Source organism: Calypte anna, chromosome 5 (assembly GCF_003957555.1).
Source record: "Calypte anna isolate BGI_N300 chromosome 5, bCalAnn1_v1.p, whole genome shotgun sequence".
Classification (NCBI taxonomy): Eukaryota; Metazoa; Chordata; class Aves; order Apodiformes; family Trochilidae; genus Calypte; species Calypte anna.
In genome coordinates, this window is record NC_044250.1 from 199,412 (window position 1) to 220,740 (window position 21,329).

At 58.3% G+C, this 21,329-nt stretch overlaps 3 protein-coding genes across 9 annotated transcripts; 1 reads left to right on the forward strand and 2 right to left on the reverse strand.

Annotated features, from left to right (window-relative positions):
• Positions 1–876: 876 nt before the first annotated feature.
• On the reverse strand, positions 877–7,078 carry VPS51 (VPS51 subunit of GARP complex). Its single transcript, XM_030451421.1, is given in 11 exon segments — positions 877–1,521; positions 2,094–2,181; positions 2,565–2,686; positions 3,029–3,250; positions 3,527–3,630; positions 3,633–3,744; positions 4,135–4,882; positions 5,330–5,552; positions 6,060–6,206; positions 6,296–6,425; positions 6,881–7,078. Coding segments are annotated over 11 exon segments (2,355 nt in total). The 3' UTR covers positions 877–1,260.
• A 592-nt stretch (positions 7,079–7,670) lies between these two features.
• BET1L (Bet1 golgi vesicular membrane trafficking protein like) lies at positions 7,671–10,924 on the reverse strand. 3 transcript variants are annotated; one of them, XM_030451234.1, is made up of 4 exons: positions 10,873–10,924; positions 9,463–9,554; positions 8,824–8,880; positions 7,671–8,339 (listed from the first exon to the last, which is right to left on the reverse strand). In XM_030451234.1, exons 1-4 carry the CDS (start codon positions 10,892–10,894, stop codon positions 8,172–8,174), a joined length of 339 nt encoding a protein of 112 aa, XP_030307094.1. In that variant the 5' UTR covers positions 10,895–10,924; the 3' UTR covers positions 7,671–8,171. The 3 variants fall into 3 exon arrangements, with proteins under 3 accessions (XP_030307094.1, XP_030307095.1, XP_030307093.1); XM_030451235.1 differs by lacking the exon at positions 10,873–10,924 and adding an exon at positions 10,064–10,269; XM_030451233.1 differs by lacking the exon at positions 10,873–10,924 and adding an exon at positions 9,995–10,075.
• RIC8A (RIC8 guanine nucleotide exchange factor A) lies at positions 10,293–21,240 on the forward strand. 5 transcript variants are annotated; one of them, XM_030451230.1, is made up of 13 exons: positions 10,337–10,431; positions 10,821–10,942; positions 11,093–11,144; positions 11,607–11,801; positions 14,136–14,183; positions 15,306–15,920; positions 16,480–16,574; positions 17,015–17,165; positions 17,551–17,646; positions 18,285–18,429; positions 18,633–18,777; positions 19,102–19,221; positions 19,717–19,837. In XM_030451230.1, the coding sequence occupies exons 4-13, from the start codon at positions 11,718–11,720 to the stop codon at positions 19,835–19,837; spliced, it is 1,620 nt and encodes a 539-aa protein (XP_030307090.1). In that variant the 5' UTR covers positions 10,337–10,431; positions 10,821–10,942; positions 11,093–11,144; positions 11,607–11,717. The 5 variants fall into 5 exon arrangements, with proteins under 5 accessions (XP_030307088.1, XP_030307092.1, XP_030307090.1 ...); XM_030451229.1 differs by having other exon boundaries at positions 10,821–11,144; XM_030451228.1 differs by lacking the exons at positions 10,821–10,942; positions 11,093–11,144 and having other exon boundaries at positions 10,293–10,431; positions 19,717–21,240.
• Positions 21,241–21,329: the final 89 nt, after the last annotated feature.

The window sequence follows — 21,329 nt, forward strand, 5'->3', positions numbered from 1 at the left end:
CATGTCCATCCAGAGGGACCTGGGGAGCTGGGACTGTGCCCTCCAAGTGCAAGGGCTGGGGCAATCCACGTGGGGAGTGACCACGGCCCAGGTGGAAGAGGGCTCAGAGCAGCCCTGAGGAGCAGGAGCTGGTGCTGGGTGACAGGCTCAGGGTGACCCAGCCACCTACACTTCCTTCTCGTCACTGACTGCACCAACACCTCCCACTCTGCAGCCATTTTCTGCCTTTCTTGGGGCATGTTGGACAGGCAGCACTTCAGCTCCTGGAGCTGCAGGTTCTGTTCACTCCCTGTTATTAATTAAGACTGAAAGATTCAGTGTGTAGAAGGTGGGGCTGAGGACACCCGTGCTCTCCTTATCTCCCCTCAGGCACATTTGTCTCCCGTGAGTTCCCATGTCCCCCCCAGCCAGCAGTGTTTGCCCAGATGTCTGTCCATCTCCCTAAGGGGTTTGGGGTATCTCAAGCTCCCCAACCTCCAGACAGCTGCTGACTTCTCCAATGTCACCCAAGGAGGGCTGGGACAGTGCTGACCCTGTCAGTCACGTGCAGGTGGTGACAGTGACACAACTGTCCCTGGGGTTCCCTGCCCACCCCAGTGGTGACCCCCAGCACTTCAGCTGGTGCCAAGTTTCTGCCCCCAGCTTTCGGGGTCTGGGATCTTTCTGGGTTCTCTCTCTCCCTTGCTGCCCCCCCCCTTACTCTTACCCTTGCATGGGATAGGTCAGTGTCTCCCTCCCCACGGCCCCATGGGGACACAGGTGACCAAGGGACATGGGCCTCCAGGTGACCCACTCCACCCCCACAGGACCCCACTGCCCCCCATGACCCAGGTGTTGTGTCCTGTCCCCAACCCAGGCACAGCAGGGGACACAAGGCACAGCTCACACATACTTTACTTACTGTCCCCAACTGTGACAAAGATGCCGTGCCCAGGGGGTTGAGGGGATGTCACCAAGGTGGGGGGATGGCGTGGCGTTGCAGGGACAACACAGGGTGTCAGCACATACTGAGGGTGTCACTGGGGCGTGAGGACAACGTGAGGCATCGCCAGGGCAGGGGGAGAGTGTTAGTGACACGGGGTGGCCCTGTGTGGTGTGGGGACAGGGGGTGTCCCTGCATGCTGCCACCTGTGCGGACATGGGGTGTCCCTGTGGGAGACACACGGTGCGTGGAGACTCACGGGGCACAGGTCTGTCCCTAGACACACAACAGGACCTAAGACACCCCCCTACCCCACGCCCCTGTGTCCCCGCGGGTCCCTATCCCCGCTCGCAGATGAGCTCGACGACGCTGTGCTCCATGGGGACGGGGTCGAGGCAGCGGTGGGTGGCACTGGCTGCCACCTCGTCCAGCAGCCCCTGCACCACCCGCTCGTCGGCAGCGAAGCGCCAGAGGTAGAGCTGGAGGTAGTGCCCATCCACCTGCACCTGCTGCAGCCCGAACCGGCCCAGCGTCCGCAGCCGCACGCACTCCAGCAGCGTCTTCAGGCTGATCTTGATGATCCCCGTCAGCACCGACACCTGGGCGTGGGGACAAGGGACATGTGGCACGGGGACGGCCCTGAGGCAGGAGAGGCCCCGAGGGTGGGAGGTGGGGACACTGGGGACACCCCTCAGCAGGTGATCAGCTCTTGACACACGGAACACTGGGGACAGGTGGCACAGGGGACATGGGTTCCTTCACCCTGGATTCAAGTGTAAGGAGGTCCCAAGTCCCACCAGCACGAGGGAGACTTGGACATGTGGGACGAAGGGAATGAGACGTTGTGCAGGGGCATGGGGACACCCTTGTCTGGCTGTTGGGGAAAGAGGGAGGCCCCGAGTCACCAGAGGGACACAGGGACACCCCTGTCCTAGTCATCAGCTGAAGGGAGCCCCCGTGTCCTGCCACGTGGGAGAGGGGAAGATCAGGGGACAGTGGGGAGAACGCCCTTGTCCTGGTCATCAGCTCCTGACAACTCCCTGGGACTCAACACCTGGGCCACGGAGACACCAGGGACATGTGGCAGTTGGGAAGGTGGCACCTTGGGGACACAGGGAGCAGGAGGGCCCCTGGGGACATCTGGGGAATCAGGGATGTCCCATGGCCTCACCTTGTTGAACTCGACAGGACTGAAGATGTCAATGCGTTCGGAGAAGAGCTTCTGAATGTTGCTGAGCAGGTGGGTATCCATGGGGGCACTGGGGATGGTGACACCAGGACAATCAGGGACATGGGGACAGACAAACTTTTAAGGAATACAGGGGACATGGGGACAGGAGAGGCAGGGATGGGGACACAGGGACAGTCATTGAGACTTTTTGGGGACACAGAGTCAGAGAAACACGAGGATGTGGGGACAGGGAATGTGGGAATGATAGAGAGATGAGGTACACGGGGGCCATCAGGGGATACCGAGACAGTTTGGGGACATGGGGACAAGCAAGGGGTGTGGAGGTGGGGGGGTACGTTGGGACAGCCTGAGGACAAGAAGAGGGTGATGGGGAAGATGTAGCCGTGACCGCAGGGGTGCCATGGGGAGCACAGGGAGGCCCTGGGGGTGGCCAGGGGTGAGAGGGCTGACCTGGGGGTGTAGCTGGGGGCGTATCGCGCGGGGGCCCGGGAGCTGCTGTAGACGGAGAAGGCGCGGCGGCTGGAGTCACTGCTCTGCGCCCGCCGAACACCCTCCTCCAGGAGCTGCCCCACCTGCAGCACCACCGCACCCCTCAGTCACCTGCAGCCCCCCACAAACCACCCAGCATCCCTCAAAGCCTCCGCGACCTTCCCAAACCCTTCTGGGACCCCCAAAAGATCCTCAAGGACCACAGGAGGACACTGGAAATCCCCTCTTGGCCCTTCAGGGACTTCAGCCCCGCTCCCCCAGGACCCTCTGAGGTATCTGGGACCCCTCCCGGCGGCTTTAAGGAGCTCAAGAGGGATCCTCTGGGGACATGTGGAGTCCTCCAGGACCTTATGCTGACCTCAAGGATTCCCTCTGGAGCCTGCAGGGACCCTCTGAGGGGATTCCAGCCCACCCAGTGTCCCCACCTGGAGGTCGATGGCCGTGATGTCCTCCACCACACGCTTCATGACGGCGCGGACGTTGCGGGGCTCGACGGTGCCCAGCCAGTCCCGGGTCTCCACACTCTTCCTCAGCATCTGGGCCACTGCTGCCCCTTGCACCTGCACGTAGTGATCCAGCAGCCTCTGGGCCGCCCCCCGCGCCTCCGCGCACAGCGAGCTGCCTGGTGTCACCACCAGGCCAGTGTCCTGGGGGACAAGGAGATGGCTGAGACACGCAGAATGTTCCACGCATCCCCTCAGATGGCACCCACCCCGGTGGGATGGGGACACAGGGGACGTGGGGACGTGACTCCATCATCTGAGGGACACGAGGGACGTTCTCAGGGCCACCCCACCTGAAGCAGCAGCAGCATCACTGCCATCCGTGGGGCAGCTGAGAGGACACTCCGTGACACCCCAGGGAAGTTCAGGGCCCCCTTCAACACTTTTTGGGGCCCACTGGGGCAGTTCTGCAGGGCTCACCTGGGGGGGGAACTGCTCGTCGGTGAGGGTGAGGATGTAGCTGATGGTGGTGGCCTCGTAGTCCAGGCAGAGGCGTGCGAGGAGCAGGAGCAGGGCCGGGGGGCAGCGGGGGCCCCCCGCTCAGTGGGGCCATCAGCAAAGCCCCGGGCAGTGCGGCAGAGCCAGCGCACGAAGGAGACCACCAAACCCTCACGCACTGCCTCCACGCAGAACTCCCCCTGCACCCAGCAACAGGGGGGTTACACCCCACAAATACCACCCCGGGGCCACGGAATCCTCACACCATGCTTCCTACAGGCTTCAAAATGCCCCAGTCACCCCCAAACTGCCCTGGGGAACCTCTAGATTGCCCAGAATCCCCCAAACTGCCCCACACCAACCCCAGATCGTCCCGGTCATCCCCCAAACCACGCTGTGGGACCTCCAGGTCACCCATTACCCCCCGAAGTGCGCTGCATGACCCTTGATCTGCCTCAGATCACCCCAGTGGCCACACTAAACCGCCCTGTGGGACCTCCAGATTGTCCATTCCCCCACCCCAAGAGCCCTGTGCAACCCTTAAACCGCCCCGGACCCTCCCCACTGCCCCCCGTGGCCCCCCAGCCCACCTTGAAGTAGGGCAGGCTGGCAAAGGCGACGTCCCTGGCGGTGAAGAGCTGCACGTATGCCAGGACAGCCTTGAGCTGGCCCAGGACGGAGGAGGCCAGCGTGGCCAGCAGGTCGGGCAGCCCAGGGCCCTCCTTGCCAGGGGGCCGGGGGGCAGCCAGCGCCTGCCTGACGTCCCCCAGGCAGCCCATGAAGAAGGTCTGCAGGGCCCGCAGGTACCGCTCCACTCGCTCCCGGGCCGCCCGCGCCACCAGCGCCGCCCCCGCCTCGGCCCCCGCCCCCGGCAGCAGCTCCAGGAGGGCGCGGAGCCGGCGGTGGAAGCGGTCGAGCGCCCGCACCAGCAGCGAGGTGTCCCCCAGGCCCCGCTCCAGCGCCAGCCGCCGCTCCAGCAGCTGGAAGTAGCGAGCGGTCAGGGCGCAGGAGAAGGCTGCCAGGCGCTCGTCCCCAGCCCCGGCCCGGCCGGCGAAGAGGCTGCGGTAGGAGGAGGCCAGCAGGCAGAGCGTGCCCACGAAGGACGAGCTGCCGCGGTCCACGAAGTCGAGGATGTCGGAGGCGGGGGGCGGGGGGGTGGCGGCGGCGCCCGAGGGCTCGGCCGGGGCGGGCAGCTCGGTCTCCAGGGCCGCCAGCTCGGCCTCGAGGCGGGCACCGGCGTGGCACAGGAACTCCTGGCACAGCTCCTCCGGGGGCTCCTCCAGCTGCAGCAGCATCTCCACGCACTCGGTCAGCTCCTTGGGGTCCAGGGTGTCGTCCCTGGGGGGCGGGAGGGAGCGGGGTTACCCGAGGTGCAAAGAGGGAGGAAGGACCAGAAGCCATCAGCAGTTCAGAGGGAACAGCAATTACTCTAAACACAAAGGGAAGGAAACTGCTTCACCAGCACCAGCACCAGCGTGCTGGAGGCCGTGGCTGCAGTAACAACACCCACTGGAGGCCACCAGCAAGTTCCAGAGGTACCAACAGGACCCACCAGGGCTCCTCACCAGGGTCCCGACTTGTCCCGTCACCACAGACACGGGAGGAGCCTCTGGGGGGCCACGGGGGGTGCTCAGCCACCCCCCACTCTGTCTGTGTCCTGCCCCGGGGGACGTGCCCGGTGTCCCCTCCACAGGGACCCCTCCCCAGGATGTTTCTGGGGGCTCCAGACCTAACCCCCAGTCCCCCAGAGGACCCCCCTCCCGCAGCTGCTGCCAGTGAACGCACCGCAGGCGGGCGCGGAGGCGCTGGGCCAGGTCAGCCATGATGTGCTGGCTCTCGTCCTCGATGGCTCGGAAGGAGGGGAGGTGTCGGTAGTGCCGCAGCACCGCACGGGCTCGGCCGTAGCACCGCAGGGCCCGGCCCGGGTCCCCCCCGGGGGCCGCCCAGCGCCGCAGCCGCCCCGGCACCTCCACCAGGGACTGCAGCTTCCGCAGCAGGGCCTGCACCCCTGGGGGGAAGGGGGGTCAGACAGGGGCTGCCCAACCCCCCTTTGTATGCCCCTGACCCCCCAGATCTGCCGCAATCCCCCCAGATCTGCCCCTGACCCCCTGGATCTGCCCCTGACCCCCCAGATCTGCCGCAATCCCCCCAGATCTGCCCCTGAGCCCCCAGATCTGCCCCTGGCCCCCCAGATCTGCCCCTGGCCCCCCGGATCAGCCCCAATCCCCCCAGATCTGCCCCTGACTCCCCGGATCAGCCCCAATCCCCCCAGATCTGCCCCCTGAGCCCCCAGATCTGCCCCCTTGGGCTCTTCTCACCCCTTTCCCCCCATTATCTGCTCCCCAGTCCCCCCCGGATCTGCCCAACCTCCCAGATCTGCCCTGTAACCCCCGGATCTCTCCCCCCAGAGCCCCCCAACCCTCTTCAATACACCCCTGCCCCCAGGGCCTGCCCCAAGCCCCTCAGACCCGTGCCCTGGTCCCCTGTCCCCCCGGGTCCCCCCCTGTCCCCGTACCAGCCAGCTGTGCCCCCCGGCGGTGCCCCTCCTGCAGCGCGGCGCTGACGCGGGCACTGGAGGTGCTGATGGCTGCCATGTTGGCAGCCAGGTCGTCCATCTCGGCCTCCATGCGCCGGAAATCCACCTTCATCTTCCTGATGGTGTCTGGGGAGAAGGGGCCGAGCACCGGGGTCCCTCAGCTGCCCGGGACCCCCTCCCCCGGCCCCCCCTGACCCCACATCCCCCCCGCTCACCCGTGGCAGAGATGAACTTGTTGTAGTTCTCATAGAGCAGGGTCTGCATGTCGCTGTCCAGGGCACGGATCTCCCTCCCCAGCGCGGCCTCACGGGCCAAGAGCTGTCCCAGGGGGCACTCGCTGCGCACCTGCGGGGGGGCACAGCTGCCTCCAGCCACCCCCACCAGACCTCCTGGGGTCCCCATCTGCCCCTCGGGACACCTCCTGCGGCCCTCCCACGACTCACGACTGCTCCCCTGAGCCCCATCGACCACCCGGGGTGGCTCAGCTGCCCCCCAGGCCCCTAAACGCGCCCCCGGTGTTCTGGAAATGACCCCCAAGAGTCTCCTTCTGCCTCCGGGGATCCTCAGCTGCCCCCGAGGAGCTGAACTGCACCCCCCTGGAGTGCCCACTGCCCCCGCCGCCCCCCAGCACTGTCCCGGCAGAGACCGGCCGTGGCCTGTGGATCCCTGCGAGGGTCCCCAGTGTCATTCTGGGATGACCTGGAGGTCCCGGGGTTCCCTCCCAGGGGGTATCTGCGGGCGGGAGGCACCCCAGGACCCCGGGGGTCCCGAGGGGAGGTCGCGGTGAGGTCAAAGGTCACCTTAGTAAGGTAAACTTCCGGGTCGAAGTTGGGCCCGTTGATGTCGGCGGGGTCCGGGGCCGCCTCCGCCGCCTCGGCCGCGGAAGGGCCGTAGTAACGCTGGAGAGGCCCGTGGGGCCGCCGCCACCCGCTGCCGGTACCGGTGCCAGGATCGGGGCTGCCCCCAGGCCCGGTCCCCACCGCCTCCTCCTCCGCCATCGCGCCGGCACTTCCGGACCCGGACGTGACTTCCGGCCCTTCCCCTCAACGTCACTTCCGCCGGAGTGGCCCCGTCCCCATGGCAACCGGTGCTGCGTGTCATGGCGGCTCACAGCGCCGGCACTCACAGCCCGGCGGGACGGGGCAGGAGACGGGACCCCGCCAGGCCCCAGTGCCCCCATCACCCCCGTCCCGTCCCTAACCCTGTCCCCGCCCAACAGCCCTCCCGGCTGGTGCTGCCCACGGGGGCGGCTGTGGACAGGCAGGTGGGTGCCAGCCTCTGCCCTGCCCGGTCCCGTGGACACGGCCCACCCGTTCCCGCGGGGACGTGGGGCTGCACTTCGGATGGCGCTGGGAAACCGGACGGGAAGTTGCAGCTCCCATGGAAACGCCTCCAAACCTTCCGTACGTATCCTGACCCTGCACCGGGCTCTGTGGTTAACCTGCACTCCCGTGCCCCCTTCTCGATCATTTTTAACCTGTAATTTTCCCAAGAACTTCCTCAGACTGCAGCTCTCGGTCTCACAGGGCTGAGGGAGGTTACACGGTGCTGGAGAGCTTGGTTCTGAAAGGAGACTCTTTTTGAGCAACACATGCAAAAACCCAACCTTTATTTACAACAGTAAAAGCAACCCCAGCTCTGCTGTGAAGAACAGGATGTCCCAGAAGTCATTAGAAAATCAGAACAAAGTCCACCAATTCACCCCCTGTTCTTCCATGCAGAAAGAGCTCGGAGCTGCCACGTCTTCCCAGAAATGCAGCAGGAAGGATCTCCTTGGTGCTTGCTTCCTTTGCACGGTTTTTGGTCAGGGAGGTAACACAGGATCTGCCACACAAAGTGACAAGGCAAGAGATCGAGGCATAAGCATTTAACATCCAAATCATGTTATACATGAGAATTCATTTAGAATCAGACACACTCGTTCTATAAGGAGCTGTCTGAGCGCAGCCAGAACAACGACGAGGAGAGAAGAATCGTTGGGAACGTCTGTGGGAGACCTCAGACTGCACCCCAGAGCAGGCTGAGGAGGGCGTTGAGCAAGTCTGTCAATGGTCCTGTTGTCTGTCCTGTAAAACCTGCAGAACAACCACCTCAGGTGCCTGCTCGGGACACCAGGTAGTAGAGGATGAAGAAAATGAGAACGAGTCCTGCTGACACGGAGCAGAGCAGCCTCCGGTTGTCCCTCCCGGACCGCACCACGGTGGAGAAGCGCTTCACACTGCCAGACAGCAGGCCTGTCACACTCAGGAAATCCGAGTCCTGGGCAAGAAGGAAAATGAGGATGGAAGCATTATAAATGATGAAGATATCCTGGAAGAATCCCCCAGTTCCTGACTCCCACAGGGAGCTGACCAGAAGCAGATGAAAACCAAGAATCAAAACCGACACCAAAAGTCAGAGAACAGGGGAGGAGCAGGCCCGTGACCCAGCATTAGCCACCCCAGGCAGCTCTTTAATCCCAGTAAGGAGCTAATCCCCATCTGCATTTCCCACATCAGCCCCTCCAGCTGCTCAGCACCAACCCTGTCAGTGACATGGATACAGTGACAGTGGCACCTGCTGAGTCTCCCATGTTTATTTATCAAGGAGCCCACTGGGAAGGGGTTCAGTTACATTCCCTGGTTGGCCAAAACCCACCTAGATTTGTCTGATAGCTCTGAACTGCCATCAAACATTTGGAGCTGAGGTAACTGCTGAGAGCCAGTACAAAAAAGCCACACTTCAGAATGACCTGGTTCCTTACCATGCCATCCAGGTAACGGTTCTGCTCCTCAGCATCTTTGTCAATATCCAGAGCCAGCTGCACAGGGGAAGGGAGGGAATGGGCATTAATGAACTTTCCATGAAAAAGGAAAATGAACCTCTAAGAATTGGTAGAATTCAAAATGCACAATGTTACTGGGTGCAAATTAGTGTTAGCACCATTTACACACAGAGGTGTAGATGTGGTGCTGCAGGACATGGTGTAATGGTGGACTTGGCAGTGCTGGGTTAATGGTTGGACCTGATGATTTTAAAGGTCTTTTTCAACCAAAATCATTCTATGATTTTTTCAAAACTAATTTACCTGTCTTTATTGCTCCTTTTTTTCCCAAGGAGCTGTCCTTAGCAATGTCCCTCTGCCCAGCTTTTCAGCTAAAATCCCTTTAGTTTTAGTGACTCCTCCTTCCCCAAGTGCTGTGAAAACCACGTCAGCCCCGTTAGGTGACGTTGCTCAACCTCAAAAGGAAAGTGGAAATCCACAAAGCTGTCCCTGGCATTTCATGAGGGAGTGTTAACCAGTGTTACCACCAGGAACTCCAAGTCCTGAGTGCATGGGAATCCTCCTGCCTCCAGCAGAAGCCTCTGCCCCCTGCAGCCTCCGTGTCCCTCCCTAACTCACCGCCTTCAGCCGGGTCACCTTGCTGGCCAGGCTGTCTGTCATGCGCTTGTTCTCCACATCCAGCATATCCTCCATGGCATCTGGGCTCTGACCTGGGGGGTGGGAGGAGGAGAAGGAGTTTTATCAGACCTGGGTGGTCTGTGCTGACCCGGGGGGCAGCCAGGGCGAGCCTGTTGCCCGAGGGCTCTCTGGCCTCCCTGCACCTCTGGCACCACGGAACACCCGCAAACTGTTCCTGTGACAGAAACACACCGACCTTTCCCCAGACAGGCCAGGTCTGAACCCCTGGCACGCACCCAGGGCACCGGGGGCTCCGTGCCCCGGTCCGGGGTGAACCCTCAGCACTGCCGGGGGGCTCCCCCTTCGCCTCCCCCTCCCCGCAGGCCTGAGGCGGCTCCCGAAGAGCGGCGGGGTCCCCCCCCGTTCCCTGTGCTGAGCATTTGGGAGGACCTTCACCCTCCCCGCCCGCCCCCCAGATGCCTCCTGAGGGCATCCCCCTCCCCACGGCCCCACGGTCCCCCGAGCCCCGCACCTCTGCCCCACTCCGCCATGGCGGCCCCGGCCCCGCCTGTGCGGGCGGAGCCGCTCCAACCCCGCCTACACAACATGTCCGCCTTCCCCTTCCCCTGGGAAGGAGTCTCCTAAGACCCTGCGGGCGGACCGGACCGAACCGAACCGAACCGAGTCCTCCATCGCTCTCGGCCCCAGACGCGTCCCCGCTGCCGCCCCCCGGGCAGCCCCGCCGGGGAGGGAGGAGGGGAGAGAGGGTGGGAAGGAAGGAGGAGGGAAAGGAGGGAAGGGAGGAGGGAGCCGTGGCCAGGAAATGAGGCAGGAAGCCGGGGAGGAAGGTACCGGCGCTTCCCTCCCCGCCCCGCTCCCCGCCCGCCTCCCCGGGCAGAGGCTCCCCCGGCCGGGACGGGGACGGGGCCGGGCCCAGCCCGATCCCCTCCGAGGGTCTTCGTGGCACAGGTACCGCCAGCGCATTGCCCGGACACAGAAAAAGGGGCTCGAAAAGGGTTCGGAAGGTGCAAGAAAAAAAAAAAAAGGGTGGGGGGAGAGGGAGGTAACGGAGCTGGAGCTGTAGGGGCGGGGGGTGCCAGGAGCTGCCCGTGCCTTCCCCCGACACAGAGCGGGCTCGGTCCGGTCGCTGCCCCCCAGCCAGGGGGACGGTGCCCCCCGCAGCTCCCTGGCTCTGGGTCCTCACAGCCCCCCGTCCCTGTTGGGTGGCCTGGGGCTGGCACAAGACCCAGCCCAGAGCCCCCCCTGCCAGCGCGGCTCTGTCCGATGAGCTGTGCCCAGTGCTCAGCCTGCTGGCCAGCTCACACAGGTACCAAACTTGCAGGATTTTCCACCCTTAGGAGTTAACTTTCCGGCACCCGTGGGGCTCTCGTGGCTCTGCGTGCTGTTAACCTGTGCCGGTGTCTGAAAGCATCTGCGCATCTGCCGGTTCCCATGGCTGCCAGCAGGCACCGTCTCTCGGGTAATGGCAGAGACGGAGCCGTGGAGGCTGGAGCCCCGTGCCTGCGGTTCTGCTGCGTGTGCAGCGGGTCTGCCATGACCTGATGCACAGCCTGCCTGTCTGCCTGCCTGCCTGTCTGCCTGCCTGTCTGTCTGTCTGTCTATCACGCAGCAGCGACTGCCCCCAGATCGTCACGATCTCTTCCTTTTCAAGGCCCGTAAAGGTACAGCTCTGCCTTATGCCCTAAGTGAGCCGGGAGGATGCGTGCCTGTCTCTCTGGCATTCCTCTCCATCCCTTTTTGCTCCACAAGCGTGTTTGTTTCTGGGGATTTTACCCCCCCTTCCAGTGCAGTAACAGAAATCAGGCCAGGCAGGGGAGGAGGAGGCAGGGAGCTATTTCAGGGAGCTGCTGTTATCTGCTGTTAATCCCTGGCTGGGAGGGGGGAAGGTTCTCCCTGAGTGCTTTACTGGGAGGGCACGAATTAAACGTTGAAAAGCAAAGAGAGGAAGAAGAGGATTAGAGGGAGAGAGAGAGGAAGCCAGCTGCTGGTTTTACATGGGTTATCCATCTGCTCTGCTTTTATGGATGCCACAGTGTGAGCAATCTCACTTGGGCTGGTTTGGTGTGTTTGTTTGTTTTGTTTCCTCTCCTTCCTTTCCCCACCCCTTTCTCTCTCCCTCTCAGATATCTCTCTGTCAAGATCCATTTGCATCCCTGTTATCCCAGAGCCCTGGAAGCCCCCTCACTTCTTGTCCTCCCAGTTCCACCTCCTGCTGTAGTTGAGTTGTGGGGACAATGGAGCTCAGGACTGTGGTAGCCACCGTGGAAAGCGGGGAGCAAGACACAGTTCTCAAGGTGCTTCAGGTCTACAACCAGGAGGTGAGTGAGCACCGAACCCTGGGGAGCCTGGCAGCAGGTTGGCTGTGTTGTGGGGTTTCTGTGCCCCCCAGCTGTCCCCAGTCTGGGTGCATCTGTCTGCGTGTTACTGCCATAAAAACGTTACAGACTGCTGCTTCTTTTGCTTGCAGATGGTTTGTTGCTCGATGTTTTGCTAGGATCAGCTAAGCAGCCTCTCTTTAGCTTGGTTCCTTTGTGTGCTGGAAGTAAAACATATAGAAGGAATTTTTCTATTTTTTTTAAATTTTAAATTATTATCCAGATCCCAAGTAAAACCTGGCTGGGAAATAAACAGCATGAAGACTGAGTAGGAGGAGTTTTCATGTTAAGGCAAGATTTGGAGGCAATAAAGCTGAGGCCTGGGGAGGAGCTGCAGGTGAAACGGATGTTGTGATTTGCAAGTAAAAGATCATTAGAGGTGGATGGGGAGAGGCTGCTGTAATTTGCTACAGGTGCTTGATCTGAAAGCTGACAATAAGAAGTAAATAACAAATACAGAATATATGTTTTTTAAAAAAGAATGTTTGGGAAGCAAAGGTAGAAGTGTTTCTAGCCTTTAAGTGGAAAAAGATTATCCTTGAGGGTAAATCCTCTTGAAACCAACTCCGGTCGTTAGGGAAATTTCCTCCAGAGGGTTTCTGGCAGGGTAGGGCTGGCCCTGCAGATCTCTGTGACTCACTCTGCACCAGACTAAAGTGTGTGGGAAGCCAGTAGGGAAAACCTGGGAATATTGTGCACGAGTTTGCAAGAGGGAGAGCCTGCAACTATTGCCAGCAGTCAGTTTTGAAACGGAGCGATCAGCTAGGAAGGGACAGGCTCCTGGTACAGTCTGCACAGGTAACATCACCTGCAGCAGGTGTAGTGCTGGAGAAACAAGGAGTTGGGCATGCAGCCAGCTTGAGGCATCAAGCCATGATGCTTTCAGCTTTATTCCTCCAACTGAATCCTTTGTCAATGCATCAAGTGAATGAAACTTGTGAGAGTGGTTCTGCTAGCTGGGCTAGAAGAAATAGAGCAGTCAAAGAGGATTATGAAACTGCAGATCAACGAAGCAACTTGCATTGTTTTTTAGGAGTAAAAATGGATGGCACTGCATCCTTTTTCTGTTTTAACTGGTTGTTACCTGCACAGTCAGATTTTTGATGGCAGCAGAACAACAGGTAGGGCAGAAATGCCCATGGGTAGAGATGGCAGGAGCCTCCAAAGAGGGATGGGAAGAGCAGGGGTGTCCTGGATGTCTGCAGAGCATGTCAGCTCCAGGACAGGAACACTGGAAAGACCAAAGCCATCCCTGGGACACAGATAATCTGCATACTGCACCTTCTGCTTTTGAGCAGAGAGGAATTGGCAGCAAATGGGGGAGGTTCATGCAGTGTGAGTGAGCTGGGGAACCCCTGCCATCTCCAGAGCTCCACATACAGCCCTGGGCTTTGGGGAGCAGGAGATCAGGCAGGGCTGGGCAGCTCACAGGGTGACAGATATAGTGGGAGACAAGGTCAGACCTTCAGGTGGGATAGCCATTAATTAATTGTGATCACTCAAGAGAAGAATGAAGTCCAGAGTGCAAAAAACAGCTGATTGTGGCAATGGACTAATTGCTGTTACTGAGCAGATCCCTGAGTGTGAGCAGTGTGACTCTGACAGTGAGTGCAATGTTGGGAGAGTTATGATACAATGGTATCTTCTTATCTCTATCTTCAGATCTAGCTGTGTCTCTACATACAGCCTGAGTGTTTTATAAATTTTAAACATTTTCATTCTCAAAGCTTGGACCAAACACTCTTGGTGTAGGTGAGGAGTGCATCGTTCTCTGGAAAGGGGGACGTGGTGGAGGTGTAGAGACCAAGTCTCTTGTGTTTAAAGAACTATGACCTGAATAACCACAGGGTTCTGTTCACAGTTAATGAGGACACAGCACTTCCTTTTGACTGGAGAACAGGAATGATAAATATCAAGGGGAGAAATGTGTAGGCACAGCTTGGTGGTGTCACGGAGCAGAGGAATTAAGGGCTGTTAGGGGATATTGGAATTGTGATGAATAACCACTTGACTGCTGCAGATTTAAAGATAAGTCTGTTGGTCAGATGGGCACAGCTTTGGCCTGTGGTGTGGAGCCATCGGGGAGGGCAGTGGGTGATACTCAGCAAAGATGAAAGAGGAGCAGGGGCCTGCAGAACAGCACTGCATTCCTGGTGGTATACGTCCACCTCTCTGCTTCTCATTCCCCTCGTGGTGAAAAAGCTGGGGGAAACAGTTCTAGGGGGTTTTAACCTATTATTGCTTATTTTGATTGGTGATTTTGCGTTGCCTCCACAGAAATCTCAGTGCTTCATCTTTGATGATGAGGAGCGAGAAGAGAGGAAGGTAGGCACGCTCCTTGCTTTCTTCCCCTGGTGGGGTGGGAAGATCTGCTGCTGTTCTCATGTCCAGGAGGGCTTGGTGGTGGCAGCTCCCACAGGAGTGCTTTTTCATCACCGTGGTTAGGAAATGGTGTGCTCAGAGCACCTGGCCCCAGTTTTTCCAGCAGTATTTGGTGTTTTAGGATGAAGATCAGTGTCCTGATCAGTGTTAGCAAGCCCTTTGGATGCTGTGGTACATCTGGGGAGGCTGAGCTGAGCCAGTCACTGAGCAGCAGCAGCAAACCAGGCAATTCTGGGTTCCTTTGCTCTTGCAGAGGGCACAGAAAGATGTGCTCCCGTGTGGTGTCATGTCAGACCTGGGGAGGTCTCACCAGGGTGGGTTAGCAGGACCGTGGGGTGCTGCTGGGGCTGTGGGAGCATTGCCTCTGCTCTCGTGCTTGTGCTGTTACCCACAGGGCTGAGGTTTCCAGCTCTGGTGGATTGGTGTTAGTGGACCTCTGCCAGGCTGTACCTGCTGAGGATCTGGGCTAGTGGGTCTTCAGACAGCACCGAGCTTCAGGGAGTTACTACTTACTTGAATCTCCGGAGGTTTTTGCCTCCTTTCCTGGGGCATCACGTGCTCTCCCCACCTCACTTGGGTCCTTTTACTCTCCCTTGGTGATTTTCTGATGCCTTTCAACCTTTTCAGCCTGTTTCTGGAGCACCCAAAGCAGATGCCTCCCTAATCTTAAGCCTCTGGGTGGGAGTAGAGAACTGTTGTTGAGTTGGTTGAAGCCATAAGGGACATTTTTGCCCTGCCCTCTCATCACCTCTCCAGCTGTCAAGCAAACCCTGTTATCCTGAGCCATCCAAGCTGGGGGTGAAGCTGGGACACGCAGCAGTAGTAGCTGCCTGTCCATGTTGTCTTCTTACATCCCATCCCCTCTCCCAGATGTTCTTTGATGGGTGTCCCTGCTCAGAGTGGATCAGGTACTAGAGCCAAACACTTCCCAAGTGCTTCTGAGCAGAATGAGAGCCCATAGCAGCCCCATCTCTGGATGAGCATCCAGGGGGGAGCAAGGGGCAGGGTTGGAGGAGTGCTGTGAAGTGTGGGTGCACCAGAATTTCCTTGTTTCCAACTGTACAGAAAATGGCCCAGCTGCTGATCAAGTTCCTGGAAAGAGAGCTGCAGCCATCCTGCCAGGTGACCTGTTTGGAGAGCATCCGCATCCTGTCTCGGGACAAACACTGCCTGGACCCCTTCGCCACCAGGGAAGGCCTGAAGACCCTCTCCAGACACGCGGGCATCGAGTACTCAGAGGAGCTCATCCGGGAGGTCCCAGACTTGGATGTCATCCTGGAGTCCCTCAAATGTCTCTGCAACATTGTCTTCAGCAGCCCCAGGGCTCAGGAGCTGACTGCTGAAGCCCGGCTGGTGGTGGGCCTGGCCAAACGCATCAAACTCTACAACGAGAGGAGTCTTCCTCACCAGGTCAAGTTCTTTGACCTGCGTCTCCTGTTCCTGCTGACAGCCCTGAGGGTGGACATCAGGCAGCAGCTGTCCCAGGAGCTCAGGGGCATCAGCCTGATGACAGATACCCTGGAGCTGACCCTCGGTGTGAAGTGGATGGACCCCTACGAAGTGGCCACTGAGGAGGGACTTCTGCCACCTCTGCCCCGGCAGGAGACAGAGCGGGCCATGGAGATCCTGAAAGTGCTCTTCAACATCACCTTTGACTCCAGCAAGAGGGAGGTGGATGAGGTAAGCTCTGTGTTTGCATGTCTCCAGGTTTGGCTGCTGGTTTTCTTCTCCTCTTGCATTTCCTGGTGTTATGCACTGGCCCTCAGGCAGCTCCTGGGTACATGAAGGGTGCCAAGAGACCTGTGTGTCCAGATGTTGCTTCTCCCTGGAGCATGGCCTCTGTCCAGTGCACTTATTAACCCTTAAGACTTTGAGTCTTAGTTTAGAAGTTGGGTATTTTTCCTTCTAAATGACATGATTTGTTGACAAATGGGAGAGTGGGGCCCCTGATAACTGGCTTCCGAGGGTGGCCTGGTACTTGTTCACCTTCAAGAGAAGGTCAAACGAAGGTATGATGGAGAACGTCCTCTCTAACCCATGACCTTGTTTTGGGGCCTCTTCTAGCCCTTGACACACGGTGTTGGGCAGCAGGAACACCATGTATTGACCTCTAAAGGAGAACTGGGAGGCTGCTTCCACTGCAGCCCTCTCCTGTTGGCAGGGGGTTGGGGTCTGCAGGCTCTGGGAGGAGCAGGGTCCTCGTTCTCATCCAGGTTTTCATTTTCTATTTTGGGGCCAGGAAGATGCTGCTTTGTACCGGCACTTGGGTGCCCTCCTGCGCCACTGCCTGATGATCTCTGCTGATGGAGAGGACCGGACAGAGGAGTTCCACAGGTCTGGTTAGATAATGGGGTCATGATCTGTGCTAGACACAAAGCTCCCCGAGGCAGATCGTGGTGTTGACATCCTCTGCTTGTTTGGTGATTGCTAAGGTGTCACTTCAGCCATGCTGAGACATTGCCTGTCTCACAGTATTGGCTGAACCTTTGGCCTCCCAGACTGGTCCCACTTGGCCTCTGTGTCAAACTCAATGATTTCTCTGTTGTCACTGCAGTCCCTTCGGACTCCCAGCAAATATTCAGCTACCCACAAAGCAGTTTAATTTATTCCCTTTTAATGGGGTGAGCAGCTTGGGGTGCAGTCCAGAGGCAACTTGGATCTCAGAGTCCTCACAATCCTGGAAGTTAGGAATGAACTTTCAGTTCTGGGTAGCTGAGGACCTTCTGTGAGCACAGATCCATGACTGTGTGTTCTCTTCTCCTTTATGTGTGCAGTCATACAGTCAACCTGTTGGGCAACCTGCCCCTCAAGTGTCTGGATGTCCTCCTGACCCCCAAAGTCCGTCCAGGCTCACTGGAGTACATGGGTGTCAACATGGATGCTGTCAGCATCCTGCTGGATTTCCTGGAGCGACGCCTGGACAGGGTGAGTTGTCAGGCTGCTCCACAAGTTCATCACTGCTCGTTTTCACAAGTTCATCTCAGGGCACCTTTTCTTCAGCCTGGAAAACCCAGTTCACCATGAGAGCACCAGCAAAGCATGGTTGGAGATATCCCTTTATAGAAGGGACAGTTTTTTAGCAGAGGCAGGACTGTTAGGGTTGGTGGGACTAAACCAATATCTGTTGGCTGGGAAGGTGACTTTTTGTGTGTGGTTGGTTGGTTAGTGGGCTGCAGGTGGTGAGGCTGGTTGACCTTTCTGGTGTCTGTCCACTTCCCTAGTCATCTCTTCCCATGTTCTCCACCACAAGCCAGACAAGCTGAGCTTGGTGTGACTGAACACCTTGTTGGCTTTGTGGATGCTTCTGCAGGGCCACAAGCTGAAGGAGAGTTTGACCCCTGTGCTGAACCTGCTGACAGAGAGTGCCCGAGTCCACCGCCAGACCAGGAAGTTCCTGAAGGTGAAGGTAAGGTGCAGGTCAGCCCAGAGCTGGGTGGGGAGAGAACAGCAACCTGCCTGGTGAGGGACACCCTCCAACAGACCTCTGTCTCTCTGCTTGGTTCTGATAGATGGGTGGTTAAAGCCTTTAGTGCCCACAAGTACTTGAGGCTGAGAGAACTGGGTCTGTTCAGCCTTGAGAAGAGAAGGCTTAGGGGAGATCTTATCACCATGATGCAGTGCTTAAAGGGGGCTACAAAGGAGATGGAGACTCCCTATTGACAAGGAGTCCCATGGGCAAGACAAGGGCAATGGGCACAAGTTGCTCCTGGGGAAATTCAGATTGGACACAAGGAAAATTTTTCACTCAGAACAGTCAGGCATTGGAATGGTCTCCCAGGGGAAGGGGGGGATTCCCCCACTCCAGAAAGTTTTAAGTCTCAGCTGGCTGGGGTGCTGGGACATCTCACATCAGCAATAACATTAGAAAGGGCTTGAGGTCCTTCCAAGCTGACATTCTATGGGTCTGCATTTCACAGTATTGCTCCACATCCCACATACTCTGGGTTTATTAGCTTTAGCTGATGGACTTTTACACACACATACATTTTCCCCTGCCTGAGCTGCTGTTGCTGGTTCAGCTCTGCTGCTCTCTGCACCCTGCAGGTGCTGCCACCGCTGCGGGACGTGCGGAACCGCCCGGAGGTGGGGAGCTCTCTGCGGAACAAGTTGGTTCGTTTGATGACCCACATCGATACCGACGTCAAGCACTGTGCTGCAGAGTTCCTCTTTGTGCTCTGCAAGGAGAGCGGTGAGCTGGGGGGTGCTGGGGGATTTGGGGATGGGAAGCACTGGAGATGCCTTCACCCCACCCCAGGGGTGCTCTCCCTGCCCATCCTGGTGAACCCCTGCTGGGGGTCAGAGAAATGTTGGAGTTCCTGGGTCTCTGTGGCCTTGCTGCTGGGGAGGCAGGACGGGGGGAAGCACAGGGTGGGTCCTCTCCCCTTCTGGCAGTGTCCCGGTTTGTGAAGTACACGGGGTACGGGAACGCAGCGGGGCTGCTGGCGGCACGAGGCCTCATGGCAGGAGGTCGGGAGGAGGGAGAGTACTCAGAGGATGAAGACACAGACACGGAGGAGTACAAAGAGGCAAAGCCCAAGTAAGGAAGTCTTCTCCCCCTCGTCTGGCACCCTCTTCCTGCTCCCTCTCCCTGTCTTCATCTGCCTTCCTGCCACTCCTCTGTCCTCTTTCACCCTTCACATCACTTGGCAGTTTCACACTTGGCTCTGCTGTCCTGATCCTCCCTGTCCCCTGAGTGGAATGTCTCCATGGCTGAGCTGCTGGTGGTGTGGGTGCTCATGGTGCATGTGCTGGGTTCCAGCCTTGCTGTTGTGTTCCTCTGCTCAGTAGAGGCAGAGAGGGTTTTAAACCCCTTTTCTTACCCCTCTGCTTTCCCTTCCTCTCTGCCTCTCTGTCCGTGCAGCATTAACCCTGTGACGGGACGTGTCGAGGAGAAACTGCCCAACCCCATGGAAGGGATGACTGAGGAGCAGAAGGAGTACGAAGCCATGAAGTTAGTCAACATGTTTGACAAATTGTCCAGGTACTAGAAAATGGTGTGTTCATGCCTGCAGCAGCACCTGTGAGGCTGTGATTGACTTCTCACAGACTTTTTTTGAAATGTGTCCCCTGGGCTACCACGAACCAGAGGGATGTGAGAGACAGAGTTGGGGGTGGTACAGGGGGAAAGATTTTCTGAAGTTGGTCCCTGTGCTGTGCAGGGGAAGGCACTTCCAGCCCTCACGATGGAATGCTGCCTCTGGCAATCCTGCACAACGCTGAACAGGACCCTAAAACTGAGCCTGTTCCAGGGAACCTGAGCATGGCAACACTGGTGGGTGGCTTCCAGCTGTCCCCTCACTGTGCCAGAGGTTTTATGGCTCAAACTGGTCCTCCACTTCTCAAAAGGGATTCTTAGTGGTGGCATGAGGTTGTTCTGGGCTGCTTGGGGCAGTTACCACAGGCCCCACGTTCCTGCTCTGGTGCTCCTCTGTTCCTGTGTTGTCTGCTGCAGCTGAGTGTTGTCCCCTCCCCGCAGGGAGCAGGTCATCCAGCCCATGGGCATCACACCCAGTGGCAACCTGGCCCCCATGGAGAATGCCATCCGTGACATGGCCGACGAGAGGTCCTCCTCTGACTCGGACCTGGGGCTGGACTGACCCCGAGCTCTCGGGGAGCTGGGGAGCCTCTGGCTGCTCCCCCTCCAGAACTGGTGCTCGTACTGGGCCAGGACACTCCTCGTGGGACTGGGATCCAGACTGGGCCCCTCACAGTCCACACCAAGGAACTCCTCCTGCCTCCTTCCCAGCTCCGTCACCACCTCTCCTTCCAGAGGGTCTGCACAGCCTGGGCTTCCACCTTGGTCTCTCTGGCCAGCAGCCTTGAGGATTTCACACTCCAAATTGCTTCCGGGACTTGCCAGTAGGATTTTATTTTTTAATAATAGTGTTTGGGATGAAGAGTGGGATGGGGAGGATCTTTTCATCACGCCAGCAGGATCCAGCAGCAGCATACCCCCAGGGAAAGGGGGACAGTCCCTGGGGGCTGTGAATGTGTCTGTGCATAAACAGGAGTTGGGAGGGTTTGGGGGTGTGCAGGTGGGGGAGCAAGGGCTGTGCTCTGCCTGCTTGGGGTGACCCAAACCTTCCCCCGGGGGAGCAGTGCAGGTGGCTGCCAGGAGAAGGCTGCTGCTCTGCCCCTGACACCACATTCCTGTCACCAAGGGGTCCAGGGCTTGGCAGTGGCCTTCCCCCAGCTCACATGTCCCAGATGAGAGGCCAAAATCTGTGTTGGCTGCTGCCTCCCCCCAGCCTTCCCCATGAGCCTGCTGCTCTCTGCACCAGGGGCTGGGGTTGGTCCTGTCCTTTGCTGTGGCTTAGATTTTTCTTTTTCTTTTCTGTTGTTTTTGGTTCTGTTGTTTGTTGGTTGGTTTTTAAGAAAATTGTTTTAAAAATCTTCCAGTTTGTCTCACGTACCAGAGTTCCCAAAACTTATGTCACAAGTAGGAATGCAAAATGGTAGATGAAAAGAACATGTGAGAAGTGGGCACGTGGCTGTGGCTGGTGGCACGGGGTAGCTCTGAGCCAGGAAGGAAGGGGAAGGAGCTGTGGTTTCTTCTGACTGGAGCTTTGGTTCTGCTCCCATCACCATGAGCTTTGGTTTTTTTTGAGAGGTAAAACTGTAGCATGGAAATGGGGCTAAACCAGAACCTTTCCTTTGCAGCAGCTGTGATTATGGTTCCAGGCTCCCCCAGGGGTGTGGGATATTGATGTAAAGCTGACCCAGAGGCTCAGGAACAAGCTCCCATCATCAGAACAGCAGCTGGGGTTTTCAGACCAGCTGCATCTCTCTCCTTTTTTAAGTAATTGGCAAAAACAAAACTGAGAACACCACAGCCCATCCCTGTGCTCCTGCAGAGCTCTGAGCTCCCTCCAGCTGTTACAGCTCTCCCAGGCTTTCCATGCAAAGAGAAGTAGGAGAGGTGTGTTTAATGCCAAGCTTCTGATGTCCTTGTGCTCTATGGCTGTACTCTAGCCAAGAGCCAAACTCTGTTCCTGGACATTAAAAAAAAAAAAAAAGCAATAAAAATGGTGAAAGGAGTGGTTGGAGTAAGTCTGAACCCTAGGGAAGGTGTGAGTTTTACAGGAAAGC

Coding starts and splice junctions, on each gene's coding strand:
- BET1L (XM_030451233.1), bottom strand. CDS start 10,070: ATGTTGTGTAGGCGGGGTTGGAGCGGCTCCGCCCGCACAGGCGGGGCC. Junction 8,881..9,462: donor AGGTGACCCGGCTGAAGGCG/GTGAGTTAGGGA, acceptor TCCCCTGTGCAG/CTGGCTCTGGATATTGACAA. Junction 8,340..8,823: donor ACCGTTACCTGGATGGCATG/GTAAGGAACCAG, acceptor CTTCTTGCCCAG/GACTCGGATTTCCTGAGTGT.
- RIC8A (XM_030451228.1), top strand. CDS start 11,718: ATGGAGCTCAGGACTGTGGTAGCCACCGTGGAAAGCGGGGAGCAAGAC. Junction 15,921..16,479: donor GCAAGAGGGAGGTGGATGAG/GTAAGCTCTGTG, acceptor TTTTGGGGCCAG/GAAGATGCTGCTTTGTACCG. Junction 19,222..19,716: donor ATGTTTGACAAATTGTCCAG/GTACTAGAAAAT, acceptor CCCTCCCCGCAG/GGAGCAGGTCATCCAGCCCA.